General features: G+C 44.3%; 1 protein-coding gene and 1 non-coding gene across 2 annotated transcripts; both read left to right on the top strand.

The window, feature by feature from the left end:
• The first annotated feature begins 852 nt into the window (after nt 1-852).
• On the top strand, nt 853-9,776 carry ATP6V1G1 (ATPase H+ transporting V1 subunit G1). The gene is made up of 3 exons (XM_008152103.3): nt 853-1,031; nt 5,890-5,990; nt 8,962-9,776. Exons 1-3 carry the CDS (start codon nt 950-952, stop codon nt 9,133-9,135), a joined length of 357 nt encoding a protein of 118 aa, XP_008150325.1. The 5' UTR covers nt 853-949; the 3' UTR covers nt 9,136-9,776.
• LOC114235356 (small nucleolar RNA SNORA58) lies at nt 6,652-6,787 on the top strand. The gene has a single exon (XR_003621542.2). It is a non-coding gene; the product is annotated as a small nucleolar RNA SNORA58 (small nucleolar RNA).
• Nucleotides 9,777-16,546: the final 6,770 nt, after the last annotated feature.

Here is a 16,546-nt window from a genome sequence, read left to right as displayed (position 1 = left end):
CCCCACTGTTCTTTTCTGGTTAACTTCTCATGCTCCTGATTTCACTTTAAATGCCACTTCCTTGGGGGGGCCTTCACAGAGAGGGCCACCCCTCCCCCCACCTCCTTATTCCTTCTTAAAGCAGCCTGCGTTTTTCCTTCAGTATTTATCAGCTTTGTAATTTTAGTTAACCGTTTTTTTTTTTTTTTGTCCTTAAACTGTGTGCCCCATCTTGTCTGTCTTGCTCTCGCTGTATCCTGCACATCTCCCACCAGTGCCCTAGGATCACAGCAGGCATTCATGAAATAATTACGGAAACAGTTCAATCCTTTCCTGAACTCGGGTTTAGAAAAGGAAAATGTCCTCCCTAAATCACAGAGCAGACTAGTGGCAGACTTGAGTCCAAGTCTCCCTTCCTTTTCCCAATCCAGGCTCCTTCCAGAGCCTGGCAAGAACTTTCCTAAACTCCCCCATAATATATAGTTGTCCCAAGGAAAGTTCCAGAAAGGGGGGGGAATAGAGCAGTGTGCAGAGCAGAGTAAAATCACTTGGCTTGGCCCCTCCCCGCTGGACCTTAACGTGCACACTCTGTCAAAACAGTGTAAAGAGAGGGATCATGGCGATAACGACGTGCCATGGCGGCGACAATGACCCTACCAGCTAAGGGAGAGACACAATTGAAAGAGGACCGGACTGTGGGACCGGAAGAAGTGAAGACAAAGCCTGCGCGGGCCGAGTCGAGATGCTCCCCTCTCCCCACCTCCGCCCCGCCCCACCCCCTCCCTCCCTCCCTCCCTCCTAGTCACCGGACACCACGGGCAGTCAGCTGACCCGGCGATGCGGAGATCACGTGACGGCGGACCGGGCGCCGGCGCCAGGCGCAGGCGCAGATCTCCGACGGTTGGGTCAGCTGACCTGCGGGGCGACGGAGCGGATTTAGGCCGCTCTCCTCTCGGGAGTCGCCGCCGCCATGGCCAGTCAGTCGCAGGGCATCCAGCAGCTGCTGCAGGCCGAGAAGCGGGCTGCCGAGAAGGTGTCCGAGGCCCGCAAGCGTGAGTTTCGGGGTGGGGCGGCCGGGCGGGGCGCGAGGCCCAGGAGTGCGGCCGGGCCGCGGGAGGCGGCAGGTGGTGAGGCCCGAAACCCTGCGGGGCGGAGGGGTGGTTCCAATCGCGGAAGCTGTGCGACTCGCAGCCCTGGATCTGAGGCTCTGGAAGGCTTGGGGGGCGACTGGAAGTTGCCTTGTGGGGTAATAGATCGGGCGTGGAGACATAACAAGGGGTGGGCGTCCTTCTTGGTTTCTGGAGGCGTGTAAAATGGGTTATTCAGACGGAATTCATTGTCTTTCCCCCTCCCGCTTGCTCCTCTGGGGTGCCCCATCTCAGTGAAGGGAGCCACCATTTGCACAGTTGCTCAGTCTAGCAAAGAGTCCTCTTTGCCACATCTTCGTTCGCCACCTTCATACCAGGTCCATACCGCCACCATCTTAGTCCAGGTCCTCAGGTTCTCTGGGGCTCCCATAGCAGGCTAAATCCTTGAGTCCTTAAATGTTTTTAAAATGTGGCCGATAGGTGCCAAGCCCGGTGCCGGATGTATCCATGGCTTCCATCATCATGGTATTTAGAATCCCAGTGAAGGAAGCCGGTGTTGGGTAGGTCAATTGCAGGCGAGGTGAGAGGACTAGAGTTGAGAAATGAGAGGTTGCTAAACAATTGAACAGGTAGACCTAGTCTGTATTCTAGACGGGTGAGTGGACCAAGTTTCCTCTCCTGCAGTCCATTCTCACTGCGCTTCGTCACCCCCCTGACTTTCCCACCGCCATGACAGGCAACAGACGCTTGGTGCCTGCAGAATAAAGCCCAAATTCCTTCTTAGGGTGTTGGAGGCACTTTGGGATCAGTCTCTTGCTTTCTCCCCTAATATCACTGGTACGCTCCTCCAGACGATTAAGCCACTGTGATTTCTCAAAGGCCCCTTCTTTGACGCCCCTGCGGCCTTTGCATAGCTGTTTGCTCTGGTTGCAAGAGGTTTCCCCGGTTTGTTCTCTAACCCCAAATCTTCCTTCAGGTCTCAAAATGGAGGCAGCAGTTCTTCTCAGAAGCCTTCCCTGGCTTGACCTTCTCCCATCAGACTAGGCTAGGAGTCCTTCCCAGGTGCTTCTATCTGTCATCGCAGTGCAGTAACCTGTGTCTTCAGTCACTCAAACAACGAGATCAGGGACTCTGTCTAGTTTATCTATTCAGTTTCCCATCTGGTGAGATAGATATTTCTATCCCAAGTTTACATATGGGAAAAATGAGGCTCAGAGAGAAATGACTTGACCATATCCTGGGAAGCAGCATAGCTGAGGTGTAGAGGTCTCCATTCTTGTGCAAGGATAAAATACCAAGAAGTACTTATTTTAGTATTCTTTGGTATTTCTCCTAGTATAAGACTTACACTCTTAAATCCAAGTACATGGCTCTTGTACTTACAATTAGGGTTATGTGATACTCTATTTCATAGGGAAAGTTTTCTTTGAGGGAACTGGGGATGGGAGCAATCCTTACAATCTTGCTCTGGTGACTGGAAAGTTCTGTGTTCTTCACAGAATATTTCTGACTATGTCCTTGATACAGTATTTCCAGAATGACATTCCACAATTAGTCATGTGATGGCTCATCAGTAACAAGTTGTATCAGTTGGGAAGCATATAAGAATACTAGAGGCCCGATGTGCGAAATTCGTGCAAGGGGCTTGCCCCTTGCAGCCCCAGCTTAGTCCAGAAGGTCGTCCGGAAGGACATCCAGTTTAATTAGCATATTATGCTTTTATTATAGATTTGGGGCAAATGCAGGAACAAGTATTTGGAATATGGTAAGAATAATTCTGAGTGCCTTGGAGAAATGGGTTATGTTTTACATCTTATTTATTTATTTATTTTATTTATTTTTTAAATATATTTTTATTGATTTCAGAGAGGAAGGAAGAGGGAGAGAGAGAGAGAGAGAGAAATATCCACAACGAGAGAGAATCATGAATCGGCTGCCTCCTACAAGTCCCCCACCGGGGATCGAGCCCACAACTCGGGCATGTGCCCTTGACCGGAACCGAACCCGGGACTCTTCAGTTCGCAGGCCGATGCTCTCCATCCACGGAGCCAAACTGGCCAGAGCTATTTTATTTTTTTAAATGTCTTCTTTTTTTTATTTCAGAGTGGAAGGGAGAGGGAGAGATAGAAACATCAATGATGAAAGAATTATTGATCAGCTGCCTCCTGCACACCCCCTACTGGGAATCGATCACAAAACCTGGGCATGTGCCCTGGCCTGGAATCTTTTTTTTTGTATTTTTATTCTTTATATATTTTTAATGATTTCAGAGAGGAATGGGGAGGGAGAGAGAGATAGAAACATCAGTGATGATAGAGAACCATTGATTAGCTGCCTCCTGCACACCCCCCACTGGGCATCGAGCCCTCAACACAGGCATGCACCCCTGAATGGAATTGAACCCGGGACCCTTCAGTCCACAGGCCGACGTTCCATCCATTGAGCCAAACCGGCTAGGGCTGGCCTGGAATCTTAACCGTGACCTCCTGGTTCACAGGTTGATGCTCAACCACTGAGCAACACTGGCTGGGCAATCTCAGATTTTGTGATTACTAGGAACAGAAGTATTGAGAAGAACTAAAATTTGAAAATTATTGCCTACCTTGATCTGTAATTATAATTGACTTACCTAGTTAGGAATTGGGAAGAGGCAATACATGATGTGGTAAAAAGGTCCAACCCAAAATTTCATGAAATTGTTGCTTTGAACCATCCTATATAATAAAGAGCTAATATGCAAATGGTTGTCACACCCTCATGCCGGGGCTGGGGGACCGGAGGCCACGCCCCCCGCCGGGTGGGGCGGGCCGGGTCTGGGTCTCTAGCGATTTCAAGGTGCGTGCGGGTGGGCGGGGACTTGACTCTGGGTCCCTCGGTGCACCTGACAGGAGGGAGATTTTCATATACATTTTACTAATTTTCTTTCATCTCTGACACTTCTATTATAGGGAAAGGGCAAATAGCAATATTAAAACATTTCCTCTATTAATTCCCTTTTAATGTGCATGGATTTCATGCACCGGGCCACTAGTAATATATATGTATTTTAAAAATTGTGTTATGGTTTATTCCATTGGAATGAAACATAACACTGGCTTCTATATATAAGGTTCACTAAAAGCAAGATTGAAAATAAATAAAATTTCCGGTTCAAATATTTTTAGTTTTCAGAGAAGCCTATCAAAATTGAACATTGAAGATGTTTGCTGATAGGCAGAGAATATATTAAGTGATTAATTCAGGGAGCCGTGGGAGTTGGGAGTGATCAGGAGAGTGGTATTGTGAAATTATGTAGAGCTACTGCATAATGTTTGGTGCATAAATATTATTGTAGATTGTTGGTTTGGAAAAGATCTTTGGCTTTGAAATGAGGCTTTGAATACACCTGATGAGGAGGATAGCATGTAGAGCACTGGGATACAGGTTGGTTTGAGCAGAGGACAGCAGTAGGCCCTAAGCTGTACTGAAGTAAACATACATGCAGAAGAAGTCTTGGGGTGCTCAGAGAGAGAGAGAGCTGTTGGTTGTTTCGGACTGCCCATCATGGGTCATTAGGTCCAAGTAATTTCTTAATTAGGAGGTGGAAGGTTAAATTTCATTACATTCATTCACATGAGTTGAGTAAGATTTGGGCAATTGATATACAATGATGTATAATAAAGTTTAGTTTTAGATGCAGGATGTTTTTTGCTCTTAAATAAATGTTCAAATTGTTTGATTAGGACCTTTTTTTTCCTGTTTGGGAATCTGAAAAGTTAGTGAACATAGGATCACAGTAACTGTTGATTGGTCTTGGGGTCTATTTTTATACAGGCTTGGTTAGAACCTAGAGAATTTTCCCATCTGTGTATTAAACTAGTCTCTTCTAGAAACCAGACTGAAAGGGCTAAAGAGAATAAAACAGGGCAGAGAAAAACTTACTGTGCTTAGCAGATATCTTGCAGAAAGCTTGCAGCCTTGAACACCGCATAGCTCAGATAACCAGAAGACACCTGGCGGTGGGAGGAACGAAGGACCAGACCCTTACGTCAGCCAGGCGAACTGCTTGCAGCCAGCAATAGCTGATAAAAGTCTTCCCCTTCCTACACTCTCCACTGACCCCCCTTTGTCGATTCACCCAGTCCTTCTGCACCCAGAGGACTGCAATAAGAGCTTTTTGATACATTATAGCCTCATGTCATAGGTGCGCGACCCCGGCCCACTCCGAACCTTGTGTCGCCCCGCCTCTCAGATGCTGTGCAGTCTTACTGTCCAGTGCTCTCCGTGGAGAATTCCTTCCCAATACCACTTTCATTACTTAGATCCTGTGCACGGGCATCGTTTTTAGTTTCCAATGTGACATCATCTGTTTCATTTAGTTAGGTTTTGAGAGCCTGGAGGGCAGGGGAGGAGAGGTTGCTGTCTCTTGGGAGCATATTAGTCTCCTTGCTAAGCTTCTAAAGCAGAGCAGAGCTCCAATTGTGATCAACAGCATAATTAGGTGTTTACTTCTTGGGAAGAGGAAGAGTTCCTTAGATGGCTAATGTCACCTATTGGATGTTGGTTCTTAGTAGTTGTGATTGGGAGAATATTCTTACACGTTCCAAAAATGTTTTCCATCATTTTTACTGTCTGTAGTTACGGAAGGCAGTTCTTTTTCTAGTTAAATAAAGCCTGTAGGAGGCAGGAACCTATACTATTAGTTAGCTCTGAATTCCCCCTTTCCCCTTGCATGTCTCTTGAGACTGTATCTTGAAACTTTTTTTTGTTTACCATCTCAGTCTCTGCTTCCTTCTCTTGTCTTTTAACCACTTCCTGATGTAGCTCTTTCTTTTGAAAACAGGAAAGAACCGGAGGCTGAAGCAGGCCAAAGAAGAGGCTCAGGCTGAAATTGAACAGTACCGCCTGCAGAGGGAGAAGGAGTTCAAGGCCAAGGAAGCTGCGGTGGGCCCCATTTATTTTCATTACTGCTTTGGTTTCTTAAGATTTCCCTCTCCTCCCCTTCCCTCCAGGCTCTCAAAGTACCCAGCATAGCTTGGTAATTCTCATTCTGGTTGGATTTTAAAATTTTGGTTGTTCAATGTTTTATTGGATGCTTAGGCTGAATCTCTTAGGGTGATCAATTTTCAACTAATAGTGAGTCCTAGTATTCACTTATTCATTCATTTAATAAGTATGTTGAGCAGTTAACATGTGACAGGTCCTGTGCAAATGCCAAGGGCCGAGCTGTGAACAGAAATAGACATGGTCCTTGCCTTCATGGAACCTAGCTTACAGGCTGGTGGTCAAGGAGATTTAATGAAATGCCAGTCATGGGAACTGCAGCTTGAACAGTGTGGTGGCAGAGACACACAAATCTCTCAGAGCCTCACGTTAGTGTAAAGGCATGTACCAGCTGGAGGTTAGATGACCATGCGTAAGATGTATACAGTCATAGTACAAAAACACATCACAGAGAGTACAAGGGAAGCAAGGAAAATTCTGGAAAAGGGAAAGGATGGAGGAGGGCTTCACAAAGAAAAGAAATTCTATTAGGACTCTTGGATGTAGGTAACAGAAAACAATTCAAACAAGTTTAAACAAAATGGAATTAATTAAAAACCCCGGGCATACCCGTAGACCTTGCCTGACTGGGCTCATGGCCAGGCAGGGGGGACAGTGTATGCAAGAGTAATTTGGAGTTTGTGCCAGTTCTAGCCAGCCTACTCAGTGGCTGGATAAGTTGCATTACTTCAACATTTAAAAAACAAACAAACACAAAACAACAACAACAAAAAACAACCCAGATAAAAGGCTAACTTGATTTTGATCCGGAAGTTTAAATAATGATTTGAGACTCTAATTTCATCGCTCAACTCTGCCTTTGGCTTTGTGGGCTTCATTCTCAAGTTCTACATGGTGGCCTCTGCTAGTTCCAGGTGCACATAGCAGTAAGTAGCAAAAGTTTCATTCATCTTTGCATTGGGTGATGGTAGTGTTATTAAAACTTGAATATTTCTTTGACTCTTAAACTGAGGCAGATTGTAAATTGTCAGACTGCCCATGGAAGAGTGTAGAAATACTCTTGTTAGGACAGCCATCTCATTTTTACATCACTGTTCTAATTGTTTATAGAGGCAGTATTGTTTTTGTACACAGTGTTCCAGTGTAACTTCAGTTTTGAGTACTGGGGCTTGGCATATAGTTTATATTCACAGAATAGAGCTGGTAGCCCCCCCCCCCCCCCAGTAGGGGTTATGGACTTTTAAAAAATATGACGTAGCAACCGAGCTAACCATTATGAAATGCTTCAAGGTATCCCTATACTATGAACAGTTGTAGTATAGGGTAAAAAGCCCTAGGTTTCCTCATCTGCAGAAAGGGGAGTGATAGCCTCCTCATAGGTTATGGAGGAATAGATAACATCTGTGAGAATGCTTTGTAAACGCCCTTGTGTTATACAGATAGAAAGGGATAGAGCTGTTAATATATGTAGTGAGGTGAGAATAGGAGATACAAAGGGTCAGACACAAAAAAGTTACGTCTTCAAGAACCTGATAGGTCACTCTCTAATAACGCAGGTACAACAGATAACAAAAGCCAGCCATACTGTGAAGGCAGTAGAAGATAAAAGAAACGTTAGCAATCAGTGTTTGTTAAATTGTGAATGGAGACGGAAGGGGTAAGATAGCCATACAGTAAAATATTTTAGCAATTAAATGGGCCAACAATGAGAAGTTAGTTTCTCTCCAACCCAGACCTATATCCTCAGAGAGAGTCACTGTTAAAAGTATCTTATGTATTCTAGAATATTTATATTCGAAAGAATAGATGTTATGTATTCATAATAGTGGAGAATCTACTGGTAAACTTAAGAGCTAAAACATTAGCCTTATAGGTTTGACTCAGTGGTTAAGCGTTGGCTCGTGATCCGAAGGGTTGCGGGTTCGATTCCTAGTCAAGGGCACATACTTTGGTTGCAGGCTTGATCCCCAACCCTGGTCAGGGCTCGTGTGGAAGGCAACCAATTGATGTGTCTCTCTCACATTGGTGTTTCTTTCTCCCCCTCCTTCATCCCTTCTATTCTCTCTAAAAGTCAATGGAAAAATATCCTCAAGTGAGGATTAAAAACAACAACAACAAAAAACATTAACCAGTAATAGTGAAATGCTGTATATTCCTAAATTGTGTCCCCCTTGTGTCTTTGTGTTTATTATTTTTTAGAGCTTTTTTTTTTTTTTTAATATATTGATTTTAGAGGAAGGGAGAGAAGAAACATTGATTTGTTGTTACACATATTTATGCATTTGGTTGATTCTTATATATGCCCTGACCAGGGATCAAACCCTCAACCTTGGAGTATTGGGACGATGCTCTAATCAACTGAGCTACCTGGCCAGGGCCAAGGGCTTTTTAAAAAAACACCTATGTCCCCCATTTAAAATCACACAAGGCAACTTCCATACCAACTACATGGATACCACTCTATCTTGCCCTTTTCCCCTTAAACTGCATGTTTTACAGGTCATTTCTTCTTGCTGTGCACATTAACCTTATCTCTTCAATGGCTGAAGAGTATGCGCTGGTGTAGATGCACCATCATTTGTTCAACTAGGCTTCAGTCCTTGGGCCTTTAGTTCATTCCAGTCTTAGGCTGCACATTAGACTCTAGAGAGATGGGAATATATCATCCCCTGGGATCATTTCCTAGCAGCGGAGATGCTGTGCAGTTTACTTTCTGATAGATATTGTAAGGTTGGCCACCAAGTGATTGCATCAAGTTTTGCTCCCATTAACTCTGGGAATGCCACCTTCCTGCATGCTCTTCAACCAGGAGGCTCCACTGCCTAGTGCTGATTGTTTACATTCACTAATGAGACTGGGTTACCAAAAGTGGTTCCTGACGTTCTCTGTGTGTCATTACTCCTCGACTCAGGCTCTGGGATCCCACGGCAGTTGCAGCACTGAAATGGAGAAGGAAACCCAGGAGAAGATGCTCATCCTCCAGACCTACTTCCGGCAGAACAGGGATGAAGTCCTGGACAACCTCTTGGCCTTTGTCTGTGACATCCGGCCAGAAATCCATGAAAACTACCGCATAAGTGGATAGGGAAGAAGAAAGAAGCACCTGTTCTATGGGTTGGCATTTTATATGCCTCCATGGAATATGAAGCTTTTGCAAAGGTTGAGTTAGAATCTTGTGAAAAGGCATTAAATTATTTCTGTATACTGTATAGTAGGTCCTTTTGCTTTTGGGAGAACAGAAAACATAGTTTCTTTCTATAAACTTAGAGTAGAGTTTATCCAAAGGTTTCATCTTTTTACCTTATATTTCTTAGAAAGTTAATGAGTATACTTTGTCTTTTTCTATGCCTTTTAATTCAAGTAACATATAAATATATATAACAGTACTGTTTCTTTCTTAGACATGGTAAGAAACACTTTTTTTTTTTTTTTTTTTTAAGAAAGAAAGGGATTAAATTAATTTTTTCCCTTAAGCTTTCTTGAAGGTCAGGGGCTTTATCTATGAAAAAGTAGTAAATAGTTGTTTGTAACCTGTGTAAAGCAGCAGCCAGCCTTAAAATACTAGTAGTCCTTTCTGGCGGAGGGTTAGAACAGTGAATAGTGGTATAATTGTTTGGGCTGCTTTTAGTATTAATCCAAATTACTAGATGATAGAATTCAAGAACTTGTTACATGTTGTTACTTGGTGTACTGATAATCACTTAAAAGTAAAGACTTTGTCGTGCATTTTCCTTCTCTGGTTCATCCTTTTTGATGATGCAGTGTGTACTTTGACCCAGACGTTTTGCAGAATTTCCCTGAGAAAATTAAATCAGCATGTGTGTCACACACATTCCCGCACATACTTAGAAAATATTCTTGGTCTGCATTTTGGCAAGAAGGAAAGAATCAACTTTGCACTTACATTTCCTAATCCTCGTAACAACTTTATGTTACGCGATATGAGGCAGAGAGGTTAAAGAACCAGGTCACTGATGTGTTAAGCCAAGATTCAGATTGGCAGATTTAGTATCTGCTTAACCACCATATGCTCAGAAGTGAGGGTATCATACACCTTTTATGTACCACACCCACAGATTTCCTTCATCTCCCAAACCCTAGATTGATTGCTCCTCTGGCAATTTCATGTCCTGTCTAGAGAGAAAAATACCCCAATATTGCCCATTACAAGTACAGACACTAACCATTCCACTTGGTGCCACTGCTCAGACCTACTCAAGTTCTTGAAAGAAGGCATAAAATACTGTGTGGCATCTACAAGTTCCCTGAAGATTTACCACTTCCACTTTCTGGGTGAAAAAAAACCCTTGAGGTTCTGAAAGGTGAAGCAACTTACCAGGCGGTGCAGTGAATCTCTGCTTGCTTCTAGTGAGGGAGCCCTATTCTGTGTCGGGCACTTTTTGTAAACCTACAGCCCTGCAGGGTGATCCCACTTGCACGGGTGGAAAGCTGAGGCCCAGAGGGGCTTAGAGAATGTTCAAGGTCTCAGAGCAAAGGAGTGACAGCCGGAATGGACCGAGTCCCTCAGACTCACCGGAAGGCTGCAAGAGTAAACTGACCATGCTTTTCCTTGGGATTGGGTGAGCGGGCACTCTAGCTAACTTGCATTTTTTGGCACATTTGTGGGAACAGTGATGGAGTGATGGTTCCGGAAGTCAAGGAAAGTTGTTTGGTGTGAAGGACCTGTTAGATGAGTCTCGCATGCCCCAGGTTTTTCACCACCTCAATTTTCTCTCCTTCAAGCACAATCTGGCAGATCTCAAGAGTGTTTTTCTCCTGTCAACTGAACTGATCTCACATCATTTCAGTGGCTCTGAAATGACGGAAAAAGCTGCACAGGCAGGCAGTTCAAGTCTTGCTCCCCATTCCCACCCCGTCCCCTATGAGTAAGCAGGTCTTAGGCAGGAGAGGCACATTCACTATTGAAATATTAGGCCAGTGGTTGGGGAGAGGAAGCTGCCAAGTCATGTCAACATGTATCTTCTAGGGCTTTTAAAAAACCTGAAATGGCACTCACTAGCTCCTGGGTCAAGTATGAATTCAAGGCCATAGCTCACAGTATTTGGGTGGATGATTGATGGGGGTTGGTGGGCTTGGAGGGAACAGACAATATTCCCCTCTCCCCTTTTCTACTAGAAAAGAACTTTAAAAAGGGAAGAGTGGCAGGGATTCTAGAACAGGTGGCAGCAGCTGAAGATAGGATTAGGAGAGAAGCTAGGCTGGTTGGTCTGAAAGCATGATGGGGTTGTCTATTACCTTAAGGAGTTTTTAAAGATAAAAAGACCCGCGAGTCTAGCTTTAAAGCCCGATTACCTTTAAAAAAAAATTATTGATTTCAGAGAGGAAGGGCGAGGGAGAGAGAATCATCAATGCTGAGAGAGAATAATTGACTGACTGTCTCCTGCATGCCCCACACTGGGGATTGAGCCTACAACCCAGATATGTGCCCTGATTAGGAATCAACCATGACCTAGTTCATAGGTCGGTGTTCAACCACTGAGCCACCTGGCTGGTCAGGCCGATTACCTTTTCATTGACCTTTTCCCTTCTCTCCCAACCAGATGTGAGTGCTCCCTCTTCAGATCCTGCCCCATCTTATTCCCTTTGTACCTGCCAGTGGCTCTTACTTTTCTGCACATAGTGTGGAAATAGATTTCTGACTTTTCAGGGGGGTTGCTGGCCTCTGACAGGAATTGAGAGTTTCTTCTTTTTTTTATATCTTTATTTAAAATATATTTTATTGATTTTTTTTACAGAGAGGAGGGAGAGGGATAGAGAGTTAGAAACATTGATGAGAGAGAATCATCGATCAGCTGCCTCCTGCACATACTGGGGATGTACCCGCAACCAAGTTACATGCCCTTGACCAGAATCGAACCTGGGCCCCTTCAGTCCGTAGGCCGACGCTCTATCCACTGAGCCAAACCAGTTAGGGCGAGTTTCTTCTGGTTTTGACCCAGTTTCCTGACAAACAGCACGTGACCTGTCTTACTCCCTGCACATTCGTGACAAGGACAGCTGTGTGTCCAGTCCCAGGTTCTTGCATGTGTATCTTGTCATGGGGCGCTCATAGCATAATGTGACTTCCAGGATTCGGAAATCAACTTAGTGCAGCCATTAGCAATGGAACATTCTTTTGGAAATGGACGTGCTTTTGGAAAAAGAGTTTTAAAATAGCTCTAATTAGTGGTAAAGGCTGAATCTGAACCCAGGTCTATCTGACTTCCCAGCCTGCATCGCTATACGACTTAGTTCAGTTCGTTCAGACCATGGTAACATTTTAAGCAATATGTTTCTAAAAGAGCTAGAAAGTCAGCGAATCTATAACTGGCAGAACCATTCCGTAAAACAAGATCTCATTTTTGATCTTCGCTTTTCACTTACTCACCCAGGGGTTCTGAGGCTCACCCTTGCCCCATCGGCTGCCACGCTTGAAGTTTCTGCCAGCCTGGGAAGAATTCCATTCCTTCTTACTTCATCCAGGTTGCCAGATAGTTGGCAGATGGCCCCCAAACACTGGCCTGTAACCCTTACAAACACAACAGGACAGATGGTGCAACTGCTGAGTAAGGGTGGCTTTGGCTGGGGTTTGTGGTTACAGTCACGTGTTGCCTAATGATGGGGATACATTCTGAGAAATTTGTCTTTAGGTGATTTCATTGTGCAAGCATCATAGTGTGCACTTACACAAACCTAGATGGAATAGCCTACTACACACCTAGGCTCCATTATAGACTTTTGGGACCATCCTCGTATATGCAGTTATTATGGGGTACATGACTATTTGAATTTAGCTGTAGTTGAGACCCTGATGATTTCATTCATAGCTATTTATTCAATAATTCAAGTGCATGAGGGGAGGGTGCTGGGGGACAGATATGAGCATGGGCAGAAACAGTTCTATGCCCCATAGGTTTATTCTCTTTTTGGGAAATGGGACATTGAACAATGAGCATACCATGTGCTAGGTGTGGCTGTCTGTTAAGCAAGGGTCTATGAGATTGGGGGACTGGCCTGGGCCCAGGACAGGAAAGGGCTCCCAGAAAAAGGGTCCTTTTAGCTAAGACCTAAGAATGTGTCATCAGGTGATGAGGTGGGGATGAAGTTTGGGGTTACCTTCCAGATGGCGAGGAATGGCAACCACTGAGAACTAGAAGTGAAAAAGAGCGTGGGGTCGGGGAGGAACTGAGAGATGTTCTGCAGTCTTGGAGTTTAGGGTTTTCAGTGGTTAAAGATTAGTACAGGGCAGGCTGGGGGTGGGGAGAGGCTTGGGCCCACCACAGAGCCTTGTGAATCCGTAGAGATAGCTTTACTGGAGTCTGCTTTCCAGCGGACTTTACTGGGTACTTCTCACCTTTTACTGGATTTTATTTACCTTCCTCCATTCTACACGGAGCCCCCACTCCCTCATGCTATAGTGCCAGGCCTTGCAAAAGGCATGATGCCTTGCTGCCCAAGACTAGCAGCTCTTTTACTGAGCACTTTCTAAGCACATCATCATCTCATTTAATTCTTAAGGTTTTGCTGATATTCTTCTTCTTCTTTTTTTTTTTTTGCATTTCAATCACTTTATTGAAATGTATATCCCTTAGTACTAAAACATAATGGTAGTTGGTTAGGTTACCTCTGCAAACTCAGAGTTAACATGGATGTAATTAAAATATTGAAATGTATCAGCCTTTTGGGAAAACTGGAAAGTTATCTACAAAACATATTATTTACAAAAGTAGGAGCTATACTGTGGTTCTTTGGCTTATTTTCCAGTGCATATCTATCCATAACATGATGTCAACATTGGGCACAATCATCTTGGACGGACTCAGGCTACACGTTGCACTGAGTGGTTTATAACACTTTCAACACCGCAGATCTCCTTATAGTCACTGACTTACTAGCAAGTCCTGAACACCACCTCAGCGACCTCATGATTAGAAAGATGGGTATTTACGCAAGACCTTCTGTTGGCACAGTAGGGAAAATTAGTGAAAGTATATTCCCTTCATTTTAAACAGAATTGTAAATTAGAAGCAATGGCAGTTTTATAAAAACAGTCCTTAGTAAAAACTTCTGGAGTGTTAAATCAGCAAGTTTTCAGAGTGATGTTCATTTGAGTCACTAGTACAATAAAACGAATTTTCTCGATGTGACTATATTGAAGCAGATTTTGCGTAAAAACTTTTTTCCCTGGACACAAACATCACCTGTCTTATAGAAAACATGTTAAAGATAATACTCCAAGATTAACAGGTATGTAGTTTTGCTTTATATAAAATGTGAATGTAATTCCCTTGTAGCAATCAAGTCCACATCTCTGGATAATCTATTACTTGCATTATGGGTGCTAAGAAACCATATTCACTGCCTAAACTAGTGACCCTTATAATGTCTTAAAAGTGTATTTGTGAAATATTGGTTTTGATGTAAATCACATAACTTACAAATTAAATTAAGTAGGTTACATTTTTAATACCTCCTAAATAAACTGGCCCAACATACAAAGTTGGATCAATGTAAGAAATGAAGATTCACAGTTTACCTTTCCAGACTTTTCATTAACATTTCACATTATGGACTTGGCTTTGTTTGTATGCCTCAGCTGAATTCAAATTTAAGCCTAATTCCACTATAGCATAATGTTAATTAGGCAGTTTTCCCAAATCCGAGAACATCAGTGCTAATCCAGTTATGATGTTTTGAGGCTTCACAGCTTAAATCCACTATCACATTATGGAATCCATCCTTCCGGATTGTGGCGAAAGGCTTCAGAGAAGTTTTTGTTGCTGTAATAATGCAATTAAGGAACCATTTCAGGAATTGTTGGAAGGTGGGTTATTCTGTAGTAACTAAGTTCAATTGCCATGCAGTTCGCCCAGAAACAATCCATTTCAACTTCTGAACATTTGGTTTGGAGCACTTGTTTGATGAATATTCAGTTAAACACTTGGATACGAGCTCTTGCCAGAAGGTCAAACCTCTGCCATTTATCTTGGAATGTTTCTGAAGACATTCTACGACTTCTGTTAACTCTACACACTTCTGTGCTTGGATCTCCAATGCCAACACAGAAGGCCTTGCTTTAGAAAATAGGATCCTGCAGTTTGCTGATATTCTTTTCCTTCTCTTATAAATGAAGAAATTGAAGCACAGAGAGGTGAACCGACCTGTACAAGTTCACATGCCTGTAAGGTCAGCCGGTTCCAAAGGCCCATGTCTTGTGTGCATTTCCAGCCGAGGAGACTGATGTGTCAACAAGGAAGTCCATGCTGGCATGGGATGAGCAGTGAGAATGCCCAGGAGGCAGCCTGGCAGAAAGAACAGGACTATATCAGGCTTCATGGGGGAGGTAGGCCTTGCTGGAGAGGCAGGATTTGGATGGATGGTGACCAGGCCCCATGTGTCAAAGGATCCCTTTCTTTTTTTTCTCTCAATATTTTTATTGATTTTTAGAGAGGGAGGGAGAGGGAGAGAGAAAGAGAAACATCAGTTGATTGATGGCTGCCTCCTGCACGCCCCATACCAGGGATTGAGCCCACAACTTGGGCATATACCCTGACTGGGAATCGAACCAGCAACCTTTTGGTGCATGAGAGGATACTCAATCAACTGAGCCACTAATCCTCCAACTGATGCTCCTCAGGGCCAGAGGATCCCGCCCAATATCCACTCAGCAGTTATAAAGCTCCAACATCCCATGGGCTCTTGCTTCCATCCCCCTGGAATTGTATTTTGGCAAACTAAATAGGGATCTGGAATGACTCGCCCAGTGCTGCCCAGTACAACGCCTGGCACTTAGCAGGCACCCAATGTCAGGTTTCACTTGCCTGGGGAATGAGGACCCCTGGGCAGTACCTGCTGCTTAGTTCCTCAGTCACTGCTCTCCGCCCCAGAGCACTCTGCCTGTGCCTCTGGCGGGGCGTGCAGTCAACTAAGTCCCGTGGTCTGAGAGGCCCCCAGCAACTTGGCAGTATCTGTTGCATTAAAAATACACCCCCATTCTGACTCAGCTGTAGAATGCTGGCTGTGGCATGTAGCAGCACTGTGACTGTGACCATCCCAGCACAGCCTGTGAGCAAGAGTGGGAAGCACCTACCTGTCCACTGGGGGGGAGGGGCCTTCTCACAATATATGGAGGTCTATGCACCTCTTAAAAAAGAGAGGCAGAGTGGGGTGTTCTGGCATGAGGTGAATGCCAAAGAACTTTTGTTGAATTAGAAAGTAGCGTGCCCAGCAGAATAGAATAGGCTCCCTTTTGTATGAACACACACGTGTGAGTGCATCTGCCCATCTGTGCTCCGTGGGAAAATACACAAGGTTCCTGCTTTCCTAGGGGACGGGGGCCCTTTGCACTGAAATCCCGAGTGATGGTGCTGGGGGTGGCAGCCAAAGCCTAGGGAGCTGCTAGACGTTCCTGGCAGCTGCCAACACAGAGATGATCTCCTTAAAGCATGAACTAGTATAGTGATTTTTACGGAAAACGAAGGCACAGTGACGTTAAA

Source organism: Eptesicus fuscus, chromosome 15, assembly GCF_027574615.1.
Source record: "Eptesicus fuscus isolate TK198812 chromosome 15, DD_ASM_mEF_20220401, whole genome shotgun sequence".
Taxonomy (NCBI): Eukaryota; Metazoa; Chordata; class Mammalia; order Chiroptera; family Vespertilionidae; genus Eptesicus; species Eptesicus fuscus.
The sequence above is the reverse complement of the archived record's forward strand: the minus strand, read 5'-3'. Positions and strand labels throughout refer to the sequence as shown.

Bases quoted from the DNA above. Each gene is read 5' to 3' on its own strand.
- ATP6V1G1 (XM_008152103.3), top strand. From the start codon at position 950: ATGGCCAGTCAGTCGCAGGGCATCCAGCAGCTGCTGCAGGCCGAGAAG. The intron at 1,032-5,889 runs GTGAGTTTCGGG...TTTTGAAAACAG, and splicing joins GGTGTCCGAGGCCCGCAAGC to GAAAGAACCGGAGGCTGAAG. The intron at 5,991-8,961 runs GTGGGCCCCATT...TCCTCGACTCAG, and splicing joins TCAAGGCCAAGGAAGCTGCG to GCTCTGGGATCCCACGGCAG.